Below are 19087 nucleotides of genomic sequence, written 5' to 3'. Positions count from 1 at the left end.
AATGAGTGGAAAACATCAGTGAGGGTGAGAGAACATGAGAGACTCTTAACTCTGGGAAATGAAAGGGGTAGTGGAAGGGGAGGTGGATGGGGGGTTGGGGTGACTGGGTGATGGGCACTGAGTGGGGCACTTAACAGGATGAGCACTGGGTGGTATGCTATATGTTGGCAAATCGAACTCCAATAAAAAAATATACAAAAAAAGAAACCTTGGTTATTAAAAGTTTCATGTTAATGAATCAAATTCTCATTGTATACTTAAAAATATATATTTATTTAACTGATTTAGTGCCAGCTTAGCTTTTTGTTAAAGTCGATACATAAAGTATAGATTTTATTCTTCCTATTACTCTTTAACTGACATGAAACATTCTATTCTCAGGCAACTAATTGCAAGTAGTTCTCCGTGATGAGAACTCAAAGCAAATAAATAAGAGTAGCAAGAAATGAGAGGAGAAAGAGATAATGGATGAATTTATAAGTTTCCAATATTCAGAAGCATCAAGGACTTAAGATGAAAATCAGGAAACTAGAAATAAGGAACGGGAATGAAAGAAAATAATCAACCAATCATAAAAGATGAAAGAGGCCTTGTTTGAATCAATGGTAATATGTCATTATATTGAAGACTATGATTAACATAAATAATTCACTAAAGGCAAAAAACAAACAGATTTAGTTGCTTCAGAGAGACAAGGAAGTGTCAGATTTGAAACCTTCAGATCTGAAATCAAGGTAAATTCTTATCTGCTTACCTTAAAAAATGCTCTTTCTGTCTATTGTCTTCCATATGCTGGTATATGTGGTATCGTGTGAATCCATGGTGCTCCTCGAGCCTCTACTTCTTGCTGTGATCATTTCACAAACTCCAATTCTCCAGGGCCTGAACTGCAACACTAACCTTTCATGCTGGCTTTACTGAAACAGCTGCCACTCTTCCCAGATCACTGGGGCAACTTTCCTGCTCATACCTCCACATCTATTCTGCCCTAACCATGCCAAACTTTCTACCAGGCATACCGATACCACTGTCAGTAAAGGCTGCTCATCAGCCTTCCACTGCCCATGGCTTTGCTGACTTCACTTATAACCTGTCTTACTCAAACTTTTCCCATAAAGTAGCTATCAAATCGTTCTACCTCTTTAGAGATCCATGCATCGAGAAGATTCTCAGAGCACAGGTAAGTATACTTTGGTCCTTTTGGTTTATATATAGCTCTCTGAACAATCAGGAAAATACCAGGCACTGGTACTCATTTCCATCCTTGAGATAAATTCTCCTTTTCGGAGAGAAATATTCTTTGAGGGTTTCACAGATATTTCTGTTTTCCTTTCTCTTTTCTTTTTCCTTCCTTCCTCTTTTGCCTCTCTCTTCCTCCCTTCCTTTTTTCCATCTCATACATTTCCAAGTTCAACGTATATTACTTTACATGAATGAGTGCAAGTAGTCATCATGACTGCAGTTAAATGCCTTTATCAGGCAATTAAAGCCATTTAATGCATATTCATATTTAACTCCAGTTTTGCTTAACTCCATATCAGACAGCTATATGCCTCCACTGCAGCAGCCTCAGTGAATATAACATATAAATTATCTGGATTTCATCCTGAAGTATGATGAAAGTAAGTAAAAAATTGAAATTTGTAGCAGTATGCCTAGATCTGTTGAAATTAGTCTTGCAGGAGAATAGAAGTTGAATTTGTGGAAAACCGTTAGTTTGGAAACTAATACAGGACTATAGAGCAATACAGGAGAAATGAGATGCACACTACAACAGTATAGAGAATAAGAAAGTAGAAGAGATATTCAGAAGGCAGAATGAATAAGACTTGAAATCTTGCTGACATTTATTAACAGGAAGGAATCTAAAGTGTCAATTATTATTTGGTACTTCTCTTCATACTCTTAATATATTCTCATATTTAATATATTCTTATATTTTTTCTTTTCTTCTGGTTTATTTTTTTAAAGATTTTTATTTATTTATTCATGAGAGACACACACACACACACAGAGAGAGAGAGAGAGAGAGAGGCACAGACACAGGCAGAGGGAGAAGCAGGCTCCATGCAGGGAGCCTGACGTGGGACTTGATCCTGGTTCTCCAGGATCAGGCCCTGGGCTGAAGGCAGCACTAAACCACTGAGCCACCTGGGCTGCCCATTTCTTCTGGTTTAAACTGCTATTTATTACACTTCTCTTCACAGTGCAGAAAGCAATCCCCCGGCCAAAAAATAAAAAAAAAAATTAAAAAATTTAAAAAAGGAAGGCTCTCCCAAACATTTACATTCCATTACTGGTAACCTATTTCCTTGATGTATAGCCAATCACATAATCTTTACCTTTTTTTGGGTGGGGGGCAACAAAAGTTAATTGTTTCACCAATCTGGATACATAATTTTCCCTGTGGAAATCCATATTTCTTTTTCATGATGTCTACTTTCCTCTCCACTAACAAATCCTGGGGGCTTCCTCACATAATTTAATTTTTTTAGTTCTAGACCTTAAATACAATTTCCTCCACTGGATGTCCCATCTGCTTCAGGAGCCCTATTTTAGCACCTATTTTATATTTCATCATTATCTATTTAGATTTACCTATCTGAATATATGTACACGAATGTGTATACATTCACATATACACACGCACACATTTTAATCTTCATTTTTAATCCATATTCCCTTTTTAAAATTTCTATTCTAGTCCATTTTATATTTAGAAAGAATATTTTTCCAGTTAATCTTCTTCTGATAGATCACCTGGATGATAGGTTTTTTGATTGTCTGCATAAATATAAATATTTCTCTCACCTCTCAATATATAGTAGTCATGTGTAAGATTTGGGGGAGGCAATATTTTCTCTTGGTAGTCTATAGATGCTTTCTAAAGCTATAAATGTTATACCACTGTCCCGAAGCTACTAGTGTTGATAATAAACTATGCGATGCCATGCTGATTACTTTTCCTTTGTAGGTAAATTGTTTTTTCCTGCCTTAAAGCTTGATAGATATTTCACTATGTGTTTTTCTCATCAATCTAGCTTGGATAGAGAGTGTTTTTAACTCAGACTCAACCTTTGCTCCAGCTCAGAGAAATATATTATGTAACTTGATTAATTATTGCTTCTCCTCTGTATGTTCTTTTTACTCTTTCTAGAGCTGCTATCATTCACATGTTAGGTCTCCTTGATCTATTCTCCAAGTTACTCATCTTTATTCATCATGATTCATTAACTAATTCATCCATTAAGTTCTTCAATAAATAATCCTTGAGCTTCTACTGTAGATAGTTATTTTTCTAGCCACAGTGCACATTCAGTGAGTAAGATTTTGTTTTTGTTTTTCCCCCCTCATGAGGTTCATCTTTTGGTGGTAAAGGACAGGACATAAAGACTTAGATATATGATATTTCAAGAGAAAAGTGAAGCAGGTTAAAGTGTATAGTAAGCACAGATAATTACTGTTTTCCTAAAATTTGCATCAGAGACAGTTTCATGGGCAATTAATATTTCATAAAACCAGGATAAATTTAGGGTGAGGTCATGTATGTACATGAAGATAAAAGCAGATTCCCCTTTATTTATTCTTTTCTCTACTTTAAACTACTTCTTTCATAAAGCATTCTAAATTTCCATAATTTGGATTATCACTTTCTTTCCAATTTTCCACATACATTATTAATTGAATAGTATGTTTTTTAGTTGTAGTCTTGGTATGTATGTATATCTATGTGCTCTACTCTGGATTCTTTTCACTTATTTTAGCTACAGTTATCTAATTCTATATGACCTTTCTATCCTCCAGAGATTTTAATATCCTCAAGATGTGAACATTTTATTTTAACTCATGTTTCTCTCCTCTGGCCTCTCTTGCATCCAGTATTTTCCCTTGCTAACTCAGTGTCCTAAATGTGGTATCCTTCAGTGAATGGAAGGAAAAATTGGGCCAAGAAAGTTCGAGAGTCAGGATATCAGTCCTTTTCTTAGGGTCATGGATCTGGCCTCTCTCTTCACTGGTATCACTGAGCATACTCCCACTGAGAGCCTTTAGTCCTTAAATTCAGAACTTAGTTGACTATGGCAAAGGAGAATAAGAACACTAAGTAGGTTGATATAATTTTGACGTTCCTTAAATAGTCAAAGTGTTTATACTGAGGAAGTAGCTGCTATTTTCTGGTTATTGTTCTGTTGTCCCTCTGCTTATTTACAAATGCTTCCTAACTCACAAAGCAAGATAATCTGTATAAATTGCTTCTGTTGAGATAGGGAAGCTAAGACTGAATTCATTTTAGCTGCTCAAGGTGTCTAACTATCAGTCTGGTCAAAGAGCTCAGCTGTTTTAAGTATGAAGAGAGGGGAAAGATATACCATGTTCCTGGAATATCCAATGTATACTCATATTTTTGTATGAAATTATTGTTTGTTAATAAATATTAAGGTAGTAGGAAACAGTAAATATTTTTGTAACATGGAGGGCAAGAGGGATGTAAATAATTGTGATGAAAATGTTTAAGGTGTTATTTTTAGTGGTAAAGAGAGATGATAATATATAGAGGAACAAAGGATCTGATTAAATACATGTAAGATAAAGAAAAGACAGATAATGGAAATAAAATATTTCAGTGGAAAAGCCAAGAGGAAATAAAATACAGATTAATATTCTTTTCTTATTCCTCTCAAAATGATTTCCTATAACTCTCTGAAATGTCTCTCCTTTATTGGGTTGTATTTTGTCAATTAAGCCAATATTTATTAGACCATTAGCTTTACTTTATTTCTTGGACAGAATATCCCAAACTTTGTTCAATGACCTATGGAATACATGCTACCAGTTTTTTGGTTTTTTTTTTCATGCTACCAGTTTTAATGAGAAATGTTAGGCTCTTTTGGAAACACAGTATTGAGTAAAAAGATAATAGCAGCAGCATTTTGACAACTACTTCATGTAATGTGGAAATACTGGCATTTGCTACATTTATTTTTAAAGCATGGAGAATTGACAAAATAAAATGAAAATCGATGAACCTAAATAATTAGCATATTTTAAATACAAATTTTTAAAATATTTTTTCAAAATATCAAGAAAAACATAAACTTAATAAAATTAAAAATGAATCTTTCAATGCTCTCATAAATAATTGGTAGGAAATTATTAAAGAAACATATTAAAACAATGAAGTAAACACTCCATGAAACAACAAAAATGAAAACTGAAAATTAAATTAAATATTATTTGATTTTCTTAAAGAGTTAGCTTCAAAGATAGTATGTCAACAGTGTCACTTGGATTGGGAGCATATTCTTGCTTAAAGTTTTCTAGATGCTGAAATGGTTCTTTCAAACTCTATACTATTATAGGAAATGGAAGGAGAGTTATAAAGTAACTCCAAATTGTTTTCTCTGACTTTGTTATCTTGAAATACTCCTATCACTTGTTTGAAGAGTAGGAGGAAGTTTTGCTACATTTTTTTTCCTGGGTCTGTACCATTCTATTATAAGTGAGTTGTAATTTTTGTCACAAAAAAAGCATTGTGGTTCGCTTTTTTTCCCTTTGTTTTCATAATCTATAGATGGAAATTTTGGTGCGGAGTTATTTGTATCAATTTCAACACTGTCATGTACCTATTCCACTTCTTGGAAAAACCTCTTTGAAGTAGATAGATTTATTCTTACAAAAGAAGTTTTGCAATACCACTACATGCTTGCTCACTGTGACTTGTTAGGGCATAGACAGATGTCTAACTCATACACTACTCATTTTATCAATTTATCTTTTTTGCTTAAACTGAGCGACTGAGTCATTGTCCAAATCTCAAAACACATATGATTCATATATATCACAGTTCTTTAAGCCTTAAAAGATGTTACTAGACAAAAAGAGCTGTATTTTCCAATAAAAATCAGCATGATATACTAGTTTATAATCTATAATATTAAAATTTATAATAACTATAAGTTAAAGTGGAGAGAATAATCGAGAACTATTTTCAGAATGCTTATCAAGATTGACAGGAAATAAATTTTGAGATGTCTGGGCAAAAATGGAAAATGTCCTTTATAAAGGAGACTAACAAATACAGAGGCTTGGAGTAAGAGATGCTTCAGGTATTCCAGAAACTTCTCAAAGAACAAAGTGGCAGGAATTGAGTAAGGAAGGGGAACGTGGTAGAGAGATAGGCAGAAGCATTTTATGGCTAACCTTATAAACATTTTAAATAATTTATATTTTATTTAAAGTTATGGAAACCCATTGAATGGTAGGTAGTGTCAGGGTAGTAACACATGTAAAAACAAATATACTCTCTTGCATGGAAGAGATTAGAAAGAAGCAAATCATCTCAAACTTACTTTAACTCTAGTTAAAGTAAAACATAAAACATAGTAACTCTATGTTTTCTAATTGCTCAGGCCAAAAACTATAGTGCTATTATTATATTTACTCTTTTTCTTTTTAACTCTTTTAGCTCACTCCAGTATAAGGGGATATTCAATTGATTCCATCTTAAAAATAATAATAAGTGTAAAAAAAATAATAAGTGTATTATCATGTCGTCTCCTATCCTGGTCCAAATCACTACATGACTGAGTGAACTTGAAATACATGAATTGATGATCAGAGAGTAGAAACTTAAATCAAGGTGTTGTAGAGTGTGTAATTACAGATCAGGATAAATTATAACATATAACCATGGGGAAAATGGTCAGGATGAAGAGGAAAACTCATTGCAAAATAATTATCAAAGGATTTAAGTAACCAAGGTGGGTGTATTTACAAGATGGACATCAAAGTAGGAAAGATCACAGCAGTGGTAGAGAAAAGGACAGCAAGCCAGACGCAAAAGCTTTTATTTGGGGATGGACAGGAACTGAGACAAAAAAAAGAGATACTTGAAAAGGAGCCTTGGGAGGGAGGAACATAGAGTTAGAGAAGGGTATAGATGATGTCTTATGCTAAAAATAGATAGGTTTTTCAGGAGGAGGAAGACAAATGGTCTGGTTATGATAAAAAGGGCAAGGCTTTCTATACATTTCCTTACCAGCAGTACACAGGTTGTGGAAGAAGGAACAGTATCCACCTAAGGGGACTATAGTCCCTCAGGTTTCAGTTAGAAAAAGAAAGTATACAAAAGAGATGGTGGTACCGGAGAATTTGCTGCTGACAAAATGAGATCCAGAAGACATAGCAAAAGAGTATTGGATATTAAGAAGTATTGGATGTGGGACGCCTGGGTGGCTTAGCAGTTGAGTGTCTACCTTTGGCTCAGGGCATGATCCCAGGGTCCTTGGATTGAGTCCCACATTTTTCTCCTTGCAGGGAGCCTACTTCTCCCTCTGCCTATTTCTCTGCCTCTCTCATGAATAAATAATAAAAATCTTAAAAAATGTTGGATATTGGGCAGAGCATTATGGGGCTAAGATTTATTCAATCAAGTATGCTATGAAAAATTCAGAGATCACACATTGTTGGGTCAACCTTTATGCAGAGATCTGCACTAACTTCTATCATAATGTTTTATTGTTTATCATTTACTGGGAAATTAATAAGTCCAGGACTAATAGGATGAAGGTCATTCTGATATGAACATATATTCTCAAAATGAAGCACTTAGGGAATCAGATTTGAGGATGACTTCTGTCAATTATAACTTCTCTGGAAATATAAAATATATTAAAAGTAGCAGAAGTTACTCTTGATGAGGAAATGTCAACAATGTCCTAGATATTTTCCATTGTAATATAATTTATAACCAGCATCTGAAATGATAAAACAATAAATTTTAACAAACTTTTTTTTCTATGCTAAATTCAGAATGATTTATTCAAAAGAGGAAGTTAGCTGTATAAATATGGCTATTGATTTCAAGCAAAGAAAAATGTGCAGCTAGCTTTTGATATAATTAACTCCAAGAAATTGAGGTTTTATATTAGTTGACAATTACTGAGTGACCAAATGGAAGCCCTCCATCAATTAACAGATTCTGATTCAAATGTGTGATTGCTATTTTAAAATGCATCTTTCAGAATTAATGTGAAAATATAACTTTATTATATGTTGAGAGGAAATATGTTGACCTATGCATTTCTGTGTATACAATGTTCTATTTCAATGTCACATTGCATGCTTAATTAGGTTTACTTGTGACACAAACTGAAAACCCTAATTCTACCCATGGCTAACATGGTGAGACATCACGCAAACTAATGAAAATGCTGCAACTGACATGAGAAAAAAAGTATGTTAATACATTGAATTGACACTTAAACAGGGTGCACAGGCTGTAATTGCAACTCAGTGAGTAGAAAAGAGGGAAACTAAATAATAATAATAATAATAAGCTGAGAGAGTAAAATAGAGCATCATTATCCCATGAAATATCTTAAATTTGGGTGGAGAAAATAAAACTTAAAAAGAAAAAATATGCATATCACAAAACTTCTGATTTTTTAAAGATATAGTGTATATATATTTTCCAATATCTATTTTAGGGTGTTTTTTATAAAGATGACTCTCGATAAATATTTATTAAACAATTGGCTTCAGATTAGAAAAAAATTATTGTAAGAGAAATATACCAGCTGGTTTTATTAACATTTATTTTCTGATTAAGGTTTCCTCCTTTCATTCTGAATGTTCAGATTATCTTTACATATAAAAATATTAGAGTTATTGCATTCAGCAAATATTAAACTAAAATGTTTTTTTATACTTGTGTGTGTGTGCGTGCACTCACACGTGGGTGTGCGTATATATGATGGCAATATTAGGAGTGTGGTTCATGATAGTCTCCAAAGCCTTTATGTCGTCTTATATTACAAATGCTCCCCAAAACTAGTGTATAGAGAAAGACTCAGAATCCTGTATGTCCAGTCACAACTCCATTCACCACTATCTCTACACCTCCATCAGATGGGATAATGATCCTTCCATCAGGGATCCTTGAAAGCCTCAGTAGAGCTGTGGTCTGTAGTGCTTTGGACATTTCCACTTATATAAATGGAAAAGAGTCCACAGAAACGTTCACTTTAGCGCTGCTTTTGAAGAGCTTACAAGGGCTGTCCACTGAGCTCTGCCAGCTCTGACAAGACTTCACACCTCTAAATTAATGCCAAAACTCACAGTCAGCCCGCCATGATCTATGTTTGAGGCCATAAATGTTAACCCCTTATCAACATTTATTGCAAACACCTCAAGAACCCAGAGCCTCCTCACCATTTGGATCTTTCCTCCCAGTCATTTCTGTACACATTTTTCATTTTGACCCAAATCTTTTCATTGGTGGCCACTCTTTCTCCCTCACCCCTCATATTTCAGGGGCTGGATGTCAGGTACATGTCCTTTTTCCTCATTGTGTCTTCAAAAAGATAACTGTCCCATCATTCTCAAAAATCTGTTATTTGAGGATGATGCCATAAAGCCATGCTATCCATATTTCATGTTATTTTCAAAGCTGACCCTCCTGGGCTTTCCCTCTAATCCTTTAATTTTTATTTTTTTATTATTTTTAAATTTTTTTAAATTTTTATTTTTTAAATATACTTTTACTCTTTTTAAAAAATATTATTTATTTATTTATTCATGAGATAGATAGAGAGAGAGAGACAGAGGCAAAGGGAGAGGGAGAAGCAGGCTCCATGCAGGGAGCCTGATGTGGGACTCATTCCCAGGACTCCAGGATCACACCCTGGGCCAACGGCAGGCAATAAACCACTGAGCCACCCAGGGATCCCCTCCTTTAATTTTTAATACCTGTTTTTTTATATCTTTTTGTAACATTGCCCAGTCTTACTTGGGACTTATTTCAATATTTGCAGAGTTGATCCATTTAAAATCCTAGCTTTTGGGGATCCCTGGGTGGCGCAGTGGTTTGGTGCCTGCCTTTGGCCCAGGGTGCAATCCTGGAGACCTGGGATCGAATCCCACGTCGGGCTCCCGGTGCATGGAGCCTGCTTCTCCCTCTGCCTATGTCTCTGCCTCTCTCTCTCTCTCTGTGACTATCATAAATAAATAAAAATTTTAAAAAATATTTTAAAAAATAAATAAAATCCTAGCTTTTTGGAGGAAGATACTGTCTCAACTCAAAGATCTCAGGCTTCATCCTGACTTTACAACCTATTTCCACTCTAGTATTCCATACACTATCACCATGCATAATTCTGTTCCTTCCATAACTTTAAATTCCTTAATATTAATTTCAAGTATTTCATATTCCACTCACAGCCTCATTTCTTTTTCCAGCCTACCCTTTCTAGTCCTTTTTTCTCCCCAACAGTTCATTCTTCACAATCCACTGATCCTACCAACACTTGAATGTCTTTCATCCCCTATCATGTCATCACTTCAATAATAACCTGAATTACATTACATGGTCCATTTCCAACTAACTTCTTGTGTATACCCTCAAATCATTTGCCCCATTTCTCTCCATTATTGTTGCCTGGTCAAAATTTAACTCTAGTTTAATTCAACACTGAGGCTATTTTATGAAAAATAGAACTACACATAGTACAAAAGTTAACTATTTAAAATATGATTGGATGAAATTTGGCTTACAAAGATCCTGGATTTTTTTTTATCCTCTCAGTCCTACACTTATTTGTTTTTGTTTTTGTTTTGTTTTGTTTTGTTTTGTTTTGTTTTGTTTTTGGCTGTGTTTCCTTGCTAGGTTTCCTCTTGGTGGCAAGATGGCCTCCTGTAACTCAGCTACCTGCTTCAAGGAAGTTTCTTGATGTCACTACAGAGTCTGTTTTATATTTCTTTAAAATCTCCAGCAAGAGGTTCAATTTCAACCACGTGCAAACTTTCTGCCAAATGGTTAAATTATCAAAGGGCAAAAAAAAAAAAGTGTCAATCTTACTTTAAAACAATTTATTTCCTGTGGCTAAACAAACAAAACAGGGTAAAACAAAACAAAACAAAACAAAACAAACAAACAAAAAAAACCTCATCTTTAACCCTTGTAGACAGAGAGCAATGATGATAGAGAAAAATGGGAGAAAATTCTCTGGTTTCTATTCTCTCATTTCTGGGTCAAGTCCTGGTGCTGGAAATGGGTAAAGGTTTCCATACCATAATATTCACTATGGATGACCTTTTTGTCTAGCCAGTGCTGACTAAGGGTTAGACCATTCTTCTGGACATATATTAGAGCAGCTTCTGGGCCCTTGTGTATTTGAGAGCCAGGAAACTCGCTTGCATACAGCCTCTCATGGTATCACACAGTAATTATAATAAGAGTCACTGCTGCCTCCTAGAGGAGGATCTGCTTCTCAGAAGCCCACAGACAGGTAGACCTCTATCCTATCTTAATTTCTGAGATCTCATCCCTTCTTCACCCCTCCAAAGATACACTTCTCTATTTCCTTAAGCATAATACTTTGTAATGTCTTTTAATTTGCAATTCATTATCTTAATCTCTTGTACAGTGCTGTGAGTCCTGGACAGTCTCCTCTAGAATACTTTCTTATCGTCCTTGTCCATCTTGTACTGTATTTCAGAATGCTGACCTGCGACTTCTGCCTGGGTTCTACTAATGTACTGCAGTAGCAACAGGTCAGAGGTGAGAGGAGAATAAGGTCAGGATTTATTTTCTCTATTCCCTTCCTGACAGGTTGTAGGCTGGCAGTAACTGTGTTTATCTACATAAGTTCAGAGTTCATGTCAGAATGTTCTATACTACACCTACACTTCTCTCTCAGTTCTCCTAATTGCATCTTAGCTTCCTCTTTCAGCAGTATAGAAGGGAAACAGCTCCCCACTGTTTCTAAACTCAGGATGTTTAATCACACATTGTTGGTTTCCCATAGACCTTCACAAATTATTTAGTTTTTTTTTTTTTTTTTCATTCCGTATTTCTAAATTACTCTGAGTGAACCATCCGTTTTCTGGAAGAACCATGGCTGATTGCAAGTATTCAGAGAAACTCTGCAAACATTCTTCTAAATAATTTTTCATTTTCTGCCATTGTTATATCTCATGAAATGTACTTTATTTTTTTTAAATGTTAGCCTCCCCAAAATAAATAAAACAGTTTAAAAATTAACCAAAGTATTAACACTGTGGCCAAATAATTCCTCTGTAATTTCAGAAAATTGCCAGAGTTAGGTTCTACATGTCTGCTGACACAAAAACATCAATTATCCTTCCTTTTTCCACCAAATTCTACTTGCACTCTACTTGCTCCCAGCAATGCCATTTATGATGCTTCACTAATATAACTTATTGCTCTTAAAAATAAGACTTTTTATGACAAGTTCCCTGACACCAAAAGATTTCAATAGTCTAGGTGTTAAAGGAAATGCCAATTTATAGACATTTTATAGACACATTTATAGACAATTTATAGACACAGTTAAAAATTAACTCCTCTTTGACACTGTGTTGCTGTGGTCATTTAGGTACCAAATAAATTCTCAAAGCTAGTGGTTTACTCTCTTTCTCAAGGAAGTAATTTTATTTCATTTCCTATCTCATCTAATCATAGGAATTTAGATCTAGTCCATATATTTAAATAGAGAAACTGATACCATCATCGGTATTGTATTCTCTTACTTCATTTTACTTTTTCCCAACCGCATGTTTCTTTTCTCCCAAATTCAGAATATAAGAGCAAAAGCTTGGGTTGAACTGTACGGATGTAGGAGGGAAAGAGGTGTAAGAGGATTTTCTGCATTGATGCTATTTGAATTCGGCTCATCTTAACCAGTAATTCTTAAAGTATGGTCTCCAGATCAGCAGCTTCAGCATCACTTGAGACTTTGTTAGAAATGCACATTTGTAATCTCCACCCCAGATTTATTGAGTTAGAAACTCTAGGGTCAGGAAATAGCTATTTGTGTTTTAAACAGCCCTTCAGGAGATTCTAAAACAGCTAAAGTCCACTGCAGCCAAAGTGTGAGAATCATTGATTTAGAAAAAACATACTTCCTAAGATGGCAGAGCATAGATAACTTGTTCATATTTTAAAGGAATTTAAGTTGAAGGGCGTCCATTTCTCTTTTTATTTTCACTCATTCCATTAATCTCCTTTGAGACAAGAAAAAGAAACTACAAGACTAACTTTTTGGTCATTTTTTCAACTTCATGCTTTATTAATTTATATAGATTATATCTCTATCACTTCATTAGAGTAAAAGTTAGAAGTGAATCTGACGGTCAGTGAATTTAGAGGTGAGAATCTGAGTGCTAGAAATTCTGTTCTTGTGTTCCACATCTGTATGGTACTCAATGATCTCTGAGGCTCAGGTTTTCACTCATCATTCAAGTTAGACTTTCTTATTTCTGCGTTGTTGAGGCAGTTCTTTGTTTACTCTCCTTTCACTTTCCTTATATTTTACCTTCTATTAATCAGCAGTCTAATTTAGACAAAGGAGGGGACCATGTTTTTAATTAAGTAGGTTGGAGATGAGCACAATGTTTGCCAAATTAATTTCATGAGTAAGTTTACTTCAAATTTGTTACACTAGCTTACTGATATGACATACTTCATCCATCCTAGAGAAGTCTAACTGGAATTTTTACAACATCTATCCTATCTAGCACATGCTTAACAAAGCATTCTAGATGGAACTCCATCATTTTAAAATTAAATCTATTAGAACAGTCAACTGAGAGCTGGCAATAATGCCTCTGTCTATCTAGTTTTCTGTTGAGGATAAAATTTAAAACAAGCCTTCCAGAACATCAGAATGATGGTAAAAGTAAAGGCCAATAAAATAATCATATCTAATAAAAAGTAAAATAAATATATACGTGATGTATACTCATTTAAATAATTTTAACCATATTTTAATTGTTGATCATTTTTCTATGTATATTTACAAATATATTTGCACTATGTCTCAGAATTAGAAAATAAAAATTCAGTATTTTTAAAAAAGAAAACAATTGAGTTTGTTGATAAATTTATATAAGATTGAATGCATATATAAATTTGCCTGGACTGATTAGCCTTAACAAGATTTTGATATAATGAAGAAGCTTCTCTTCATTTTCTTTTGAAAACATCACATTTTTTTATAAATTTATTTTTTATTGCTGTTCAATTTGTCAACACATACCCAGTGCTCATCCCATCAAGTACCCCCCTCAGTGCCCATCACCCAGTCACCTCCACTTCCCACCCACCTCCCTCCCCTTCCACCACCCATAGTTCGTTTCCCAGGGTTAGGAGTCTCTCATGTTCTGTCTCCCTTTCTGATATTTCCCACTCATTTTTTCTCCTTTCCCCTTTATTCCCTTTCACTATTTTTTTATATTCCCCAAATGAATGAGATCATATATGTTTATCCTTCTCCGATAGACTTATTTCACTCAGCATAATACCCTCCAGTTCCATCCACGTTGAAGCAAATGGTGGGTATTTGTCATTTCTAATGGCTGAGTAATATTCCATTGTATACATAAACCACATCTTCTTTATCCATTCATCTTTCGATGGACACCGAGACTCCTTCCACAGTTTGGCTATTGTGGACATTGCTGCTATGAACACCGGGGTGCAGGTGTCCCGGCGTTTCACTGCATCTGTATCTTTGGGGTAAATCCCCAGCAGTGCAATTGCTGGGTCATATGGCAGATCTATTTTTAACTTTGAGGAACCTCCACATAGTTTTCCAGAGTGGATGCCCCAGTTCACATTCCCACCAACAGTGCAAGAGGGTTCCCCTTTCTCCACATCCTCTCCAACATTTGTGATTTCCTGCCTTGTTAATGTTCCCCATTCTCACTGGTGTGAGGTGGTATCTCATTGTGGTTTTGGTTTGTATTTCCCTGATGGCCAGTGATGCAGAGCATTTTCTCATGTGCATGTTGGCCATGTCTGTGTCTTCCTCTGTGAGATTTCTGATCATGTCTTTTGCCCATTTCATGATTGGATTGTTTGTTTCTTTGGTGTTGAGTTTAATAAGTTCTGTATAGATCTTGGAAACTAGCCCTTTATCTGATACATCATTTGCAAATATCTTCTCCCATTCTGTAGGTTGTCTTTTAGTTTTGTTGACTGTATCCTTTGCTGTGCAAAAGCTTCTTATCTTGATGAAGTCCCAATAGTTCATTTTTGCTTTTGTTTCTCTTGCCTTCGTGGATGTATCTTGCAAGAAGTTACTGTGGCCAAGTTCAAAAAGGGTGTTGCTTGTGTTCTCCTCTAGGATTTTGATGGAATCTTGTCTCACATTTAGATCTTTCATCCATTTTGAGTTTATCTTTGTGTATGGTGCAAGAGAGTGGTCTAGTTTCATTTTTCTGTGTGTGGATGTCCAATTTTCCCAGCACCATTTATTGAAGAAACTGTCTTTTTTCCAGTGGATAGTTTTTCCTTCTTTGTCGAATATTAGTTGACCATAAAGTTGAGGGTCCACTTCTGGATTCTCTCTTCTGTTCCATTGATCTATGTGTCTGTTTTTGTGCCAGTACCACACTGTCTTGAGGACCACAGCTTTGTAGTACAACCTGAAATCTGGGATTGTGATGCCCCCGGATATGGTTTTCTTTTTTAATATTCCCCTGGCTATTCAGGGTCTTTTCTGATTCCACAAAAATCTTCAAATAATCTGTTCCAACTCTCTGAAGAAAGTCCATGGTATTTTGATAGGGATTGCATTAAACGTGTAAATTGCCCTGGGTAACATTGACATTTTCAGAATATTAATTCTGCCAATCCATGAGCATGGAATATTTTTCCATCTCTTTGTGTCTTCCTCCATTTCTTTCAGAAGTGTTCTGTAGTTTTTAGGGTATAGATCCTTTACCTCTTTGGTTAGGTTTATTCCTAGGTATTTTATGCTTTTGGGTGCAATTGTAAATGGGATTGGATCCTTAATTTCTCTTTCTTCAGTCTCATTGTTAGTGTATAGAAATGCCGCTCACTTCTGGGCATTGATTTTGTATCCTGCCACACTGCCAAATTGCTGTATGAGTTCTAGCAATCTTGGGGTAGAATCTTTTGGGTTTTCTATGTAGAGTATCATGTCATCGGTGAAGAGGGAGAGTTTGACTTCTTCTTTGCCAATTTGAATGCCTTTTTTTCTTTTTGTTGTCTGATTGCTGAGGCTAGGACTCCCAGTACTATGTTGAACAGCAGTGGTGAGAGTGGACATCCCTGTTTTGTTCCTGATCTTAGGGGAAAGGCTCCCAGTGTTTCCCCATTGAGAATGATATTTGCTGTGGGCTTTTCGTAGATGGCTTTTAAGATGTTGAGGAATGTTCCCTCTATCCCTACGCTCTGAAGAGTTTTGTCAGGAATGGATACTGTATTTTGTCAAATGCTTTCTCTGCATCTATTGAGAGGATCATATGCTTCTTGGAAAATGTCACATTTTAAAAGCTTCGTATGTTTTTAAACTTGGCAATTCCTTTTAAAATTGATGAAAATACTCTCCTTTGTACATCGGTGATGTGTATGCATATTCTGTTTATTTTCAGGATTTTCAAGGTTTTTCTGTACCATAGCTAATAATTTTCTGCATTTATGAGTATTCTAAAATTTTGAGGCTGTTTACTGCCCTCCAGTAATGACCAACAGAACTTACTTTAAGAAGCCAGATAAAAGTCAAGCAAGTGTGAAGAGTACAAATTGTACTTCTTAATGGTGTGAGAAACTATCTATAAAGCTATTTGAAATGGACTTAAATTATAAGCCCAGATAACTGGGTCACTTCTGTCATTTACCAATGGGTAATTTTTAGCAAACCCTTATTTAAATAAAGCAATATTCCCTAAAATTCTACCTAGAGACCCTAACTATCTGCCAAGGTCTGCAAATTGAAGGAAGAGATGGTTTATTCTATACTTTCAAAATGTAATAATAACATTGTGTATAGTAGACATACTTACATTTATCTCTTCTTTATAGACCTTTAAAAGTATTTAAAGGTCAGTTATCCTAAAAATCTCCATGATGAAACAAAATGTGTTTTAAACTGTCCAAATTATGCCTGAGAATTTTTTAGTTTTTAAAATGATTAAAAAAAACGTTATAATGTTTCTACTTCAACTTGAAATAGAGTATTAGATGCCATTAAATAAAATTTAAGCTTAAAACAGAACATTCGTTTATTTTTGTCCACAAGCCTTTACAACTCATGTATTTTTGTTTAAAAAATAGGAAAGTAATTAATTATACCTGCAATGATAATCATTTTCATATTTCATACATGTGGTATTTTTCTTGTGAGGAAATGACTCACGTGGTGTTTGAAGTTGTCTCTTACAAAGCTTGCCTGTAAATATTGCTGAACAGATGTACATAGTACCCTAAGAAAAATCAGAAAGTATTTTTTACAAAAGTTTTTGGATATCTCAAAGATCATAAAATGATTCTTACCTGGAGAGGGATGGAAGCTATTTTCATAAGCATGTAGAAGTTCTCTGTGCTACAATGTGAAAGATTCTATTTTCCAAAATGTCACAACAATGTCTCCCATCTCACACACTTTTCCTATCACCTGAATTCAACACTCCTCTAATTGAGAATTAGAAACTATCCTTACCTCCCACTTGAATGTAAGCAAGCTATGAGTATGGAGAAAGTGATGCTCTCTGGTTTTCAAGGCTCTGTTTAAAAGGCCATATAATGTCTGTCTAATTATCTTGGGATGCTTGTCCTTGGATTTTAGCCACGATGCTGTGAGGAAGCCGAGGCCTTACTAAGAAGTTATGTTTAAGGTTCTGGATTGATAGCTCCAGTCAAGAGCCCAGTTAACAGCCTGTATCAACCACCAGACATCTGAGTTAGGAAGCCTTTAAGATATTAATATGAATTCATAATACAAATTTAAATATTAATCATACTAAAATAAAAAGATAGTGATTTGTGGAATTTATTACATTATTTCCTAGTCTTATTTATTTAAATGTTAAGTTAAAATGTTAAAATATCAAAATATCAAATAAACAAAATAACCAAAAATAATTAAAAATGAAATGCTTATAAAATTACATTGTAAATTTACATTGTAAAAATTACATTATAAAATTACATTTTAGTGGAAGCACAAAAAATGAAACTGAAGATTGTAAAGTGGGGTTTTTATTTAAAATAGGAAAACATGAAAATCAACACATGAAGTATTTTTTCTGCTATTTCTAATTTTGAAATTTATAATATATTAATAAAAACTTTAATTATATTTGTAGTTTTCAGATAGTTTGGTAATGGTAAATATACATATGGTAATGGTAAATATGTATATAAATTGTATATACACACACACACACAAATTGTTATTTTATTAGATTCTGACTTCCAGGGATGCATGAGTGGCTCAGCGATTGAGCATCTATCTGCCTTTGGCTCAGGGCATGATCCCAGGGTTCTGGGATTGAGTCCCGCCTGGGGTTCCCCACAGGGAGCTTCTTTCTCCCTCTGCCTATGTCTCCGCTTCTCTCTCTCTGTCTCTCATGAATTAATAAATAGTTTTAAAAAAAGATTCAGACTTACATTTGGAACATGAATGCAGTCAGCATCATTCTGACATGGTTTCAATGAACACTCATTGACATTGGTTTCACAGTTTTGATGAAAAAATCCTTTTGGGCATTCACAAATGTAAGCAGGGCTTTTATTCCGCCAAATTTCCACTTTCCAACAAGACTGAGAAACATACGATTCCATTGTCTCTTCACGGAACGAACCTTAAAAGATCACACACACAAAGTATGAACATAAAATGTAACAAAACATTATAGAGAAAGTCTTCAGAACTCATTTTAAAAACAAGATTTATTATGGCATAATTAATGTATTATAAAATTTACCCATTGCAAGTCTATAATTCAATAACTTTTGCAAATGTGTAGAGGTATTTGACTATTAGCACTATTCAGGTTTAGCATATTTCCATTACCCAACGAAGACCTCTTATTGTCACTCTTTGTTCGCAACTTTGGCCCCAGGCAAACATTAATTTTTCTGTCTCTATAGATTTGCTTTTTCTATGCACATCATATAAATGGAATGGTACAATATGTTGTCTCATGCTTGGCTTCTTTGCTTAGGATTTGTCATGTTGTATCATGTATCAATATTTTGTTACATTTATTGCTAAAAAGTAATTCACAATGCATATATTTTATTTATTCATTCATCAGT

At 34.6% G+C, this 19087-nt stretch overlaps 1 protein-coding gene across 1 annotated transcript in view; it reads right to left on the bottom strand.

Moving 5' to 3' along the window:
- EYS (eyes shut homolog) overlaps positions 1-19087 on the bottom strand; it is a 1513100-nt gene that overhangs the window by 1412881 nt on the left and 81132 nt on the right. Inside the window, exons 3-4 of the mRNA XM_072832461.1 lie at positions 18437-18630; positions 17120-17250 (exon numbers count right to left, since the gene is read on the bottom strand). Coding sequence (XP_072688562.1) covers positions 17120-17250; positions 18437-18630 — 325 coding nt within the window. The remainder of the gene's footprint in view (positions 1-17119; positions 17251-18436; positions 18631-19087) is intronic.

The sequence above is a fragment of the Canis lupus genome, chromosome 7 (assembly GCF_048164855.1).
Source record: "Canis lupus baileyi chromosome 7, mCanLup2.hap1, whole genome shotgun sequence".
Taxonomy (NCBI): domain Eukaryota; kingdom Metazoa; phylum Chordata; class Mammalia; order Carnivora; family Canidae; genus Canis; species Canis lupus.
Note: the sequence above shows the minus strand (reverse complement) of the source record. Positions and strands in the feature narration are given on the sequence as shown.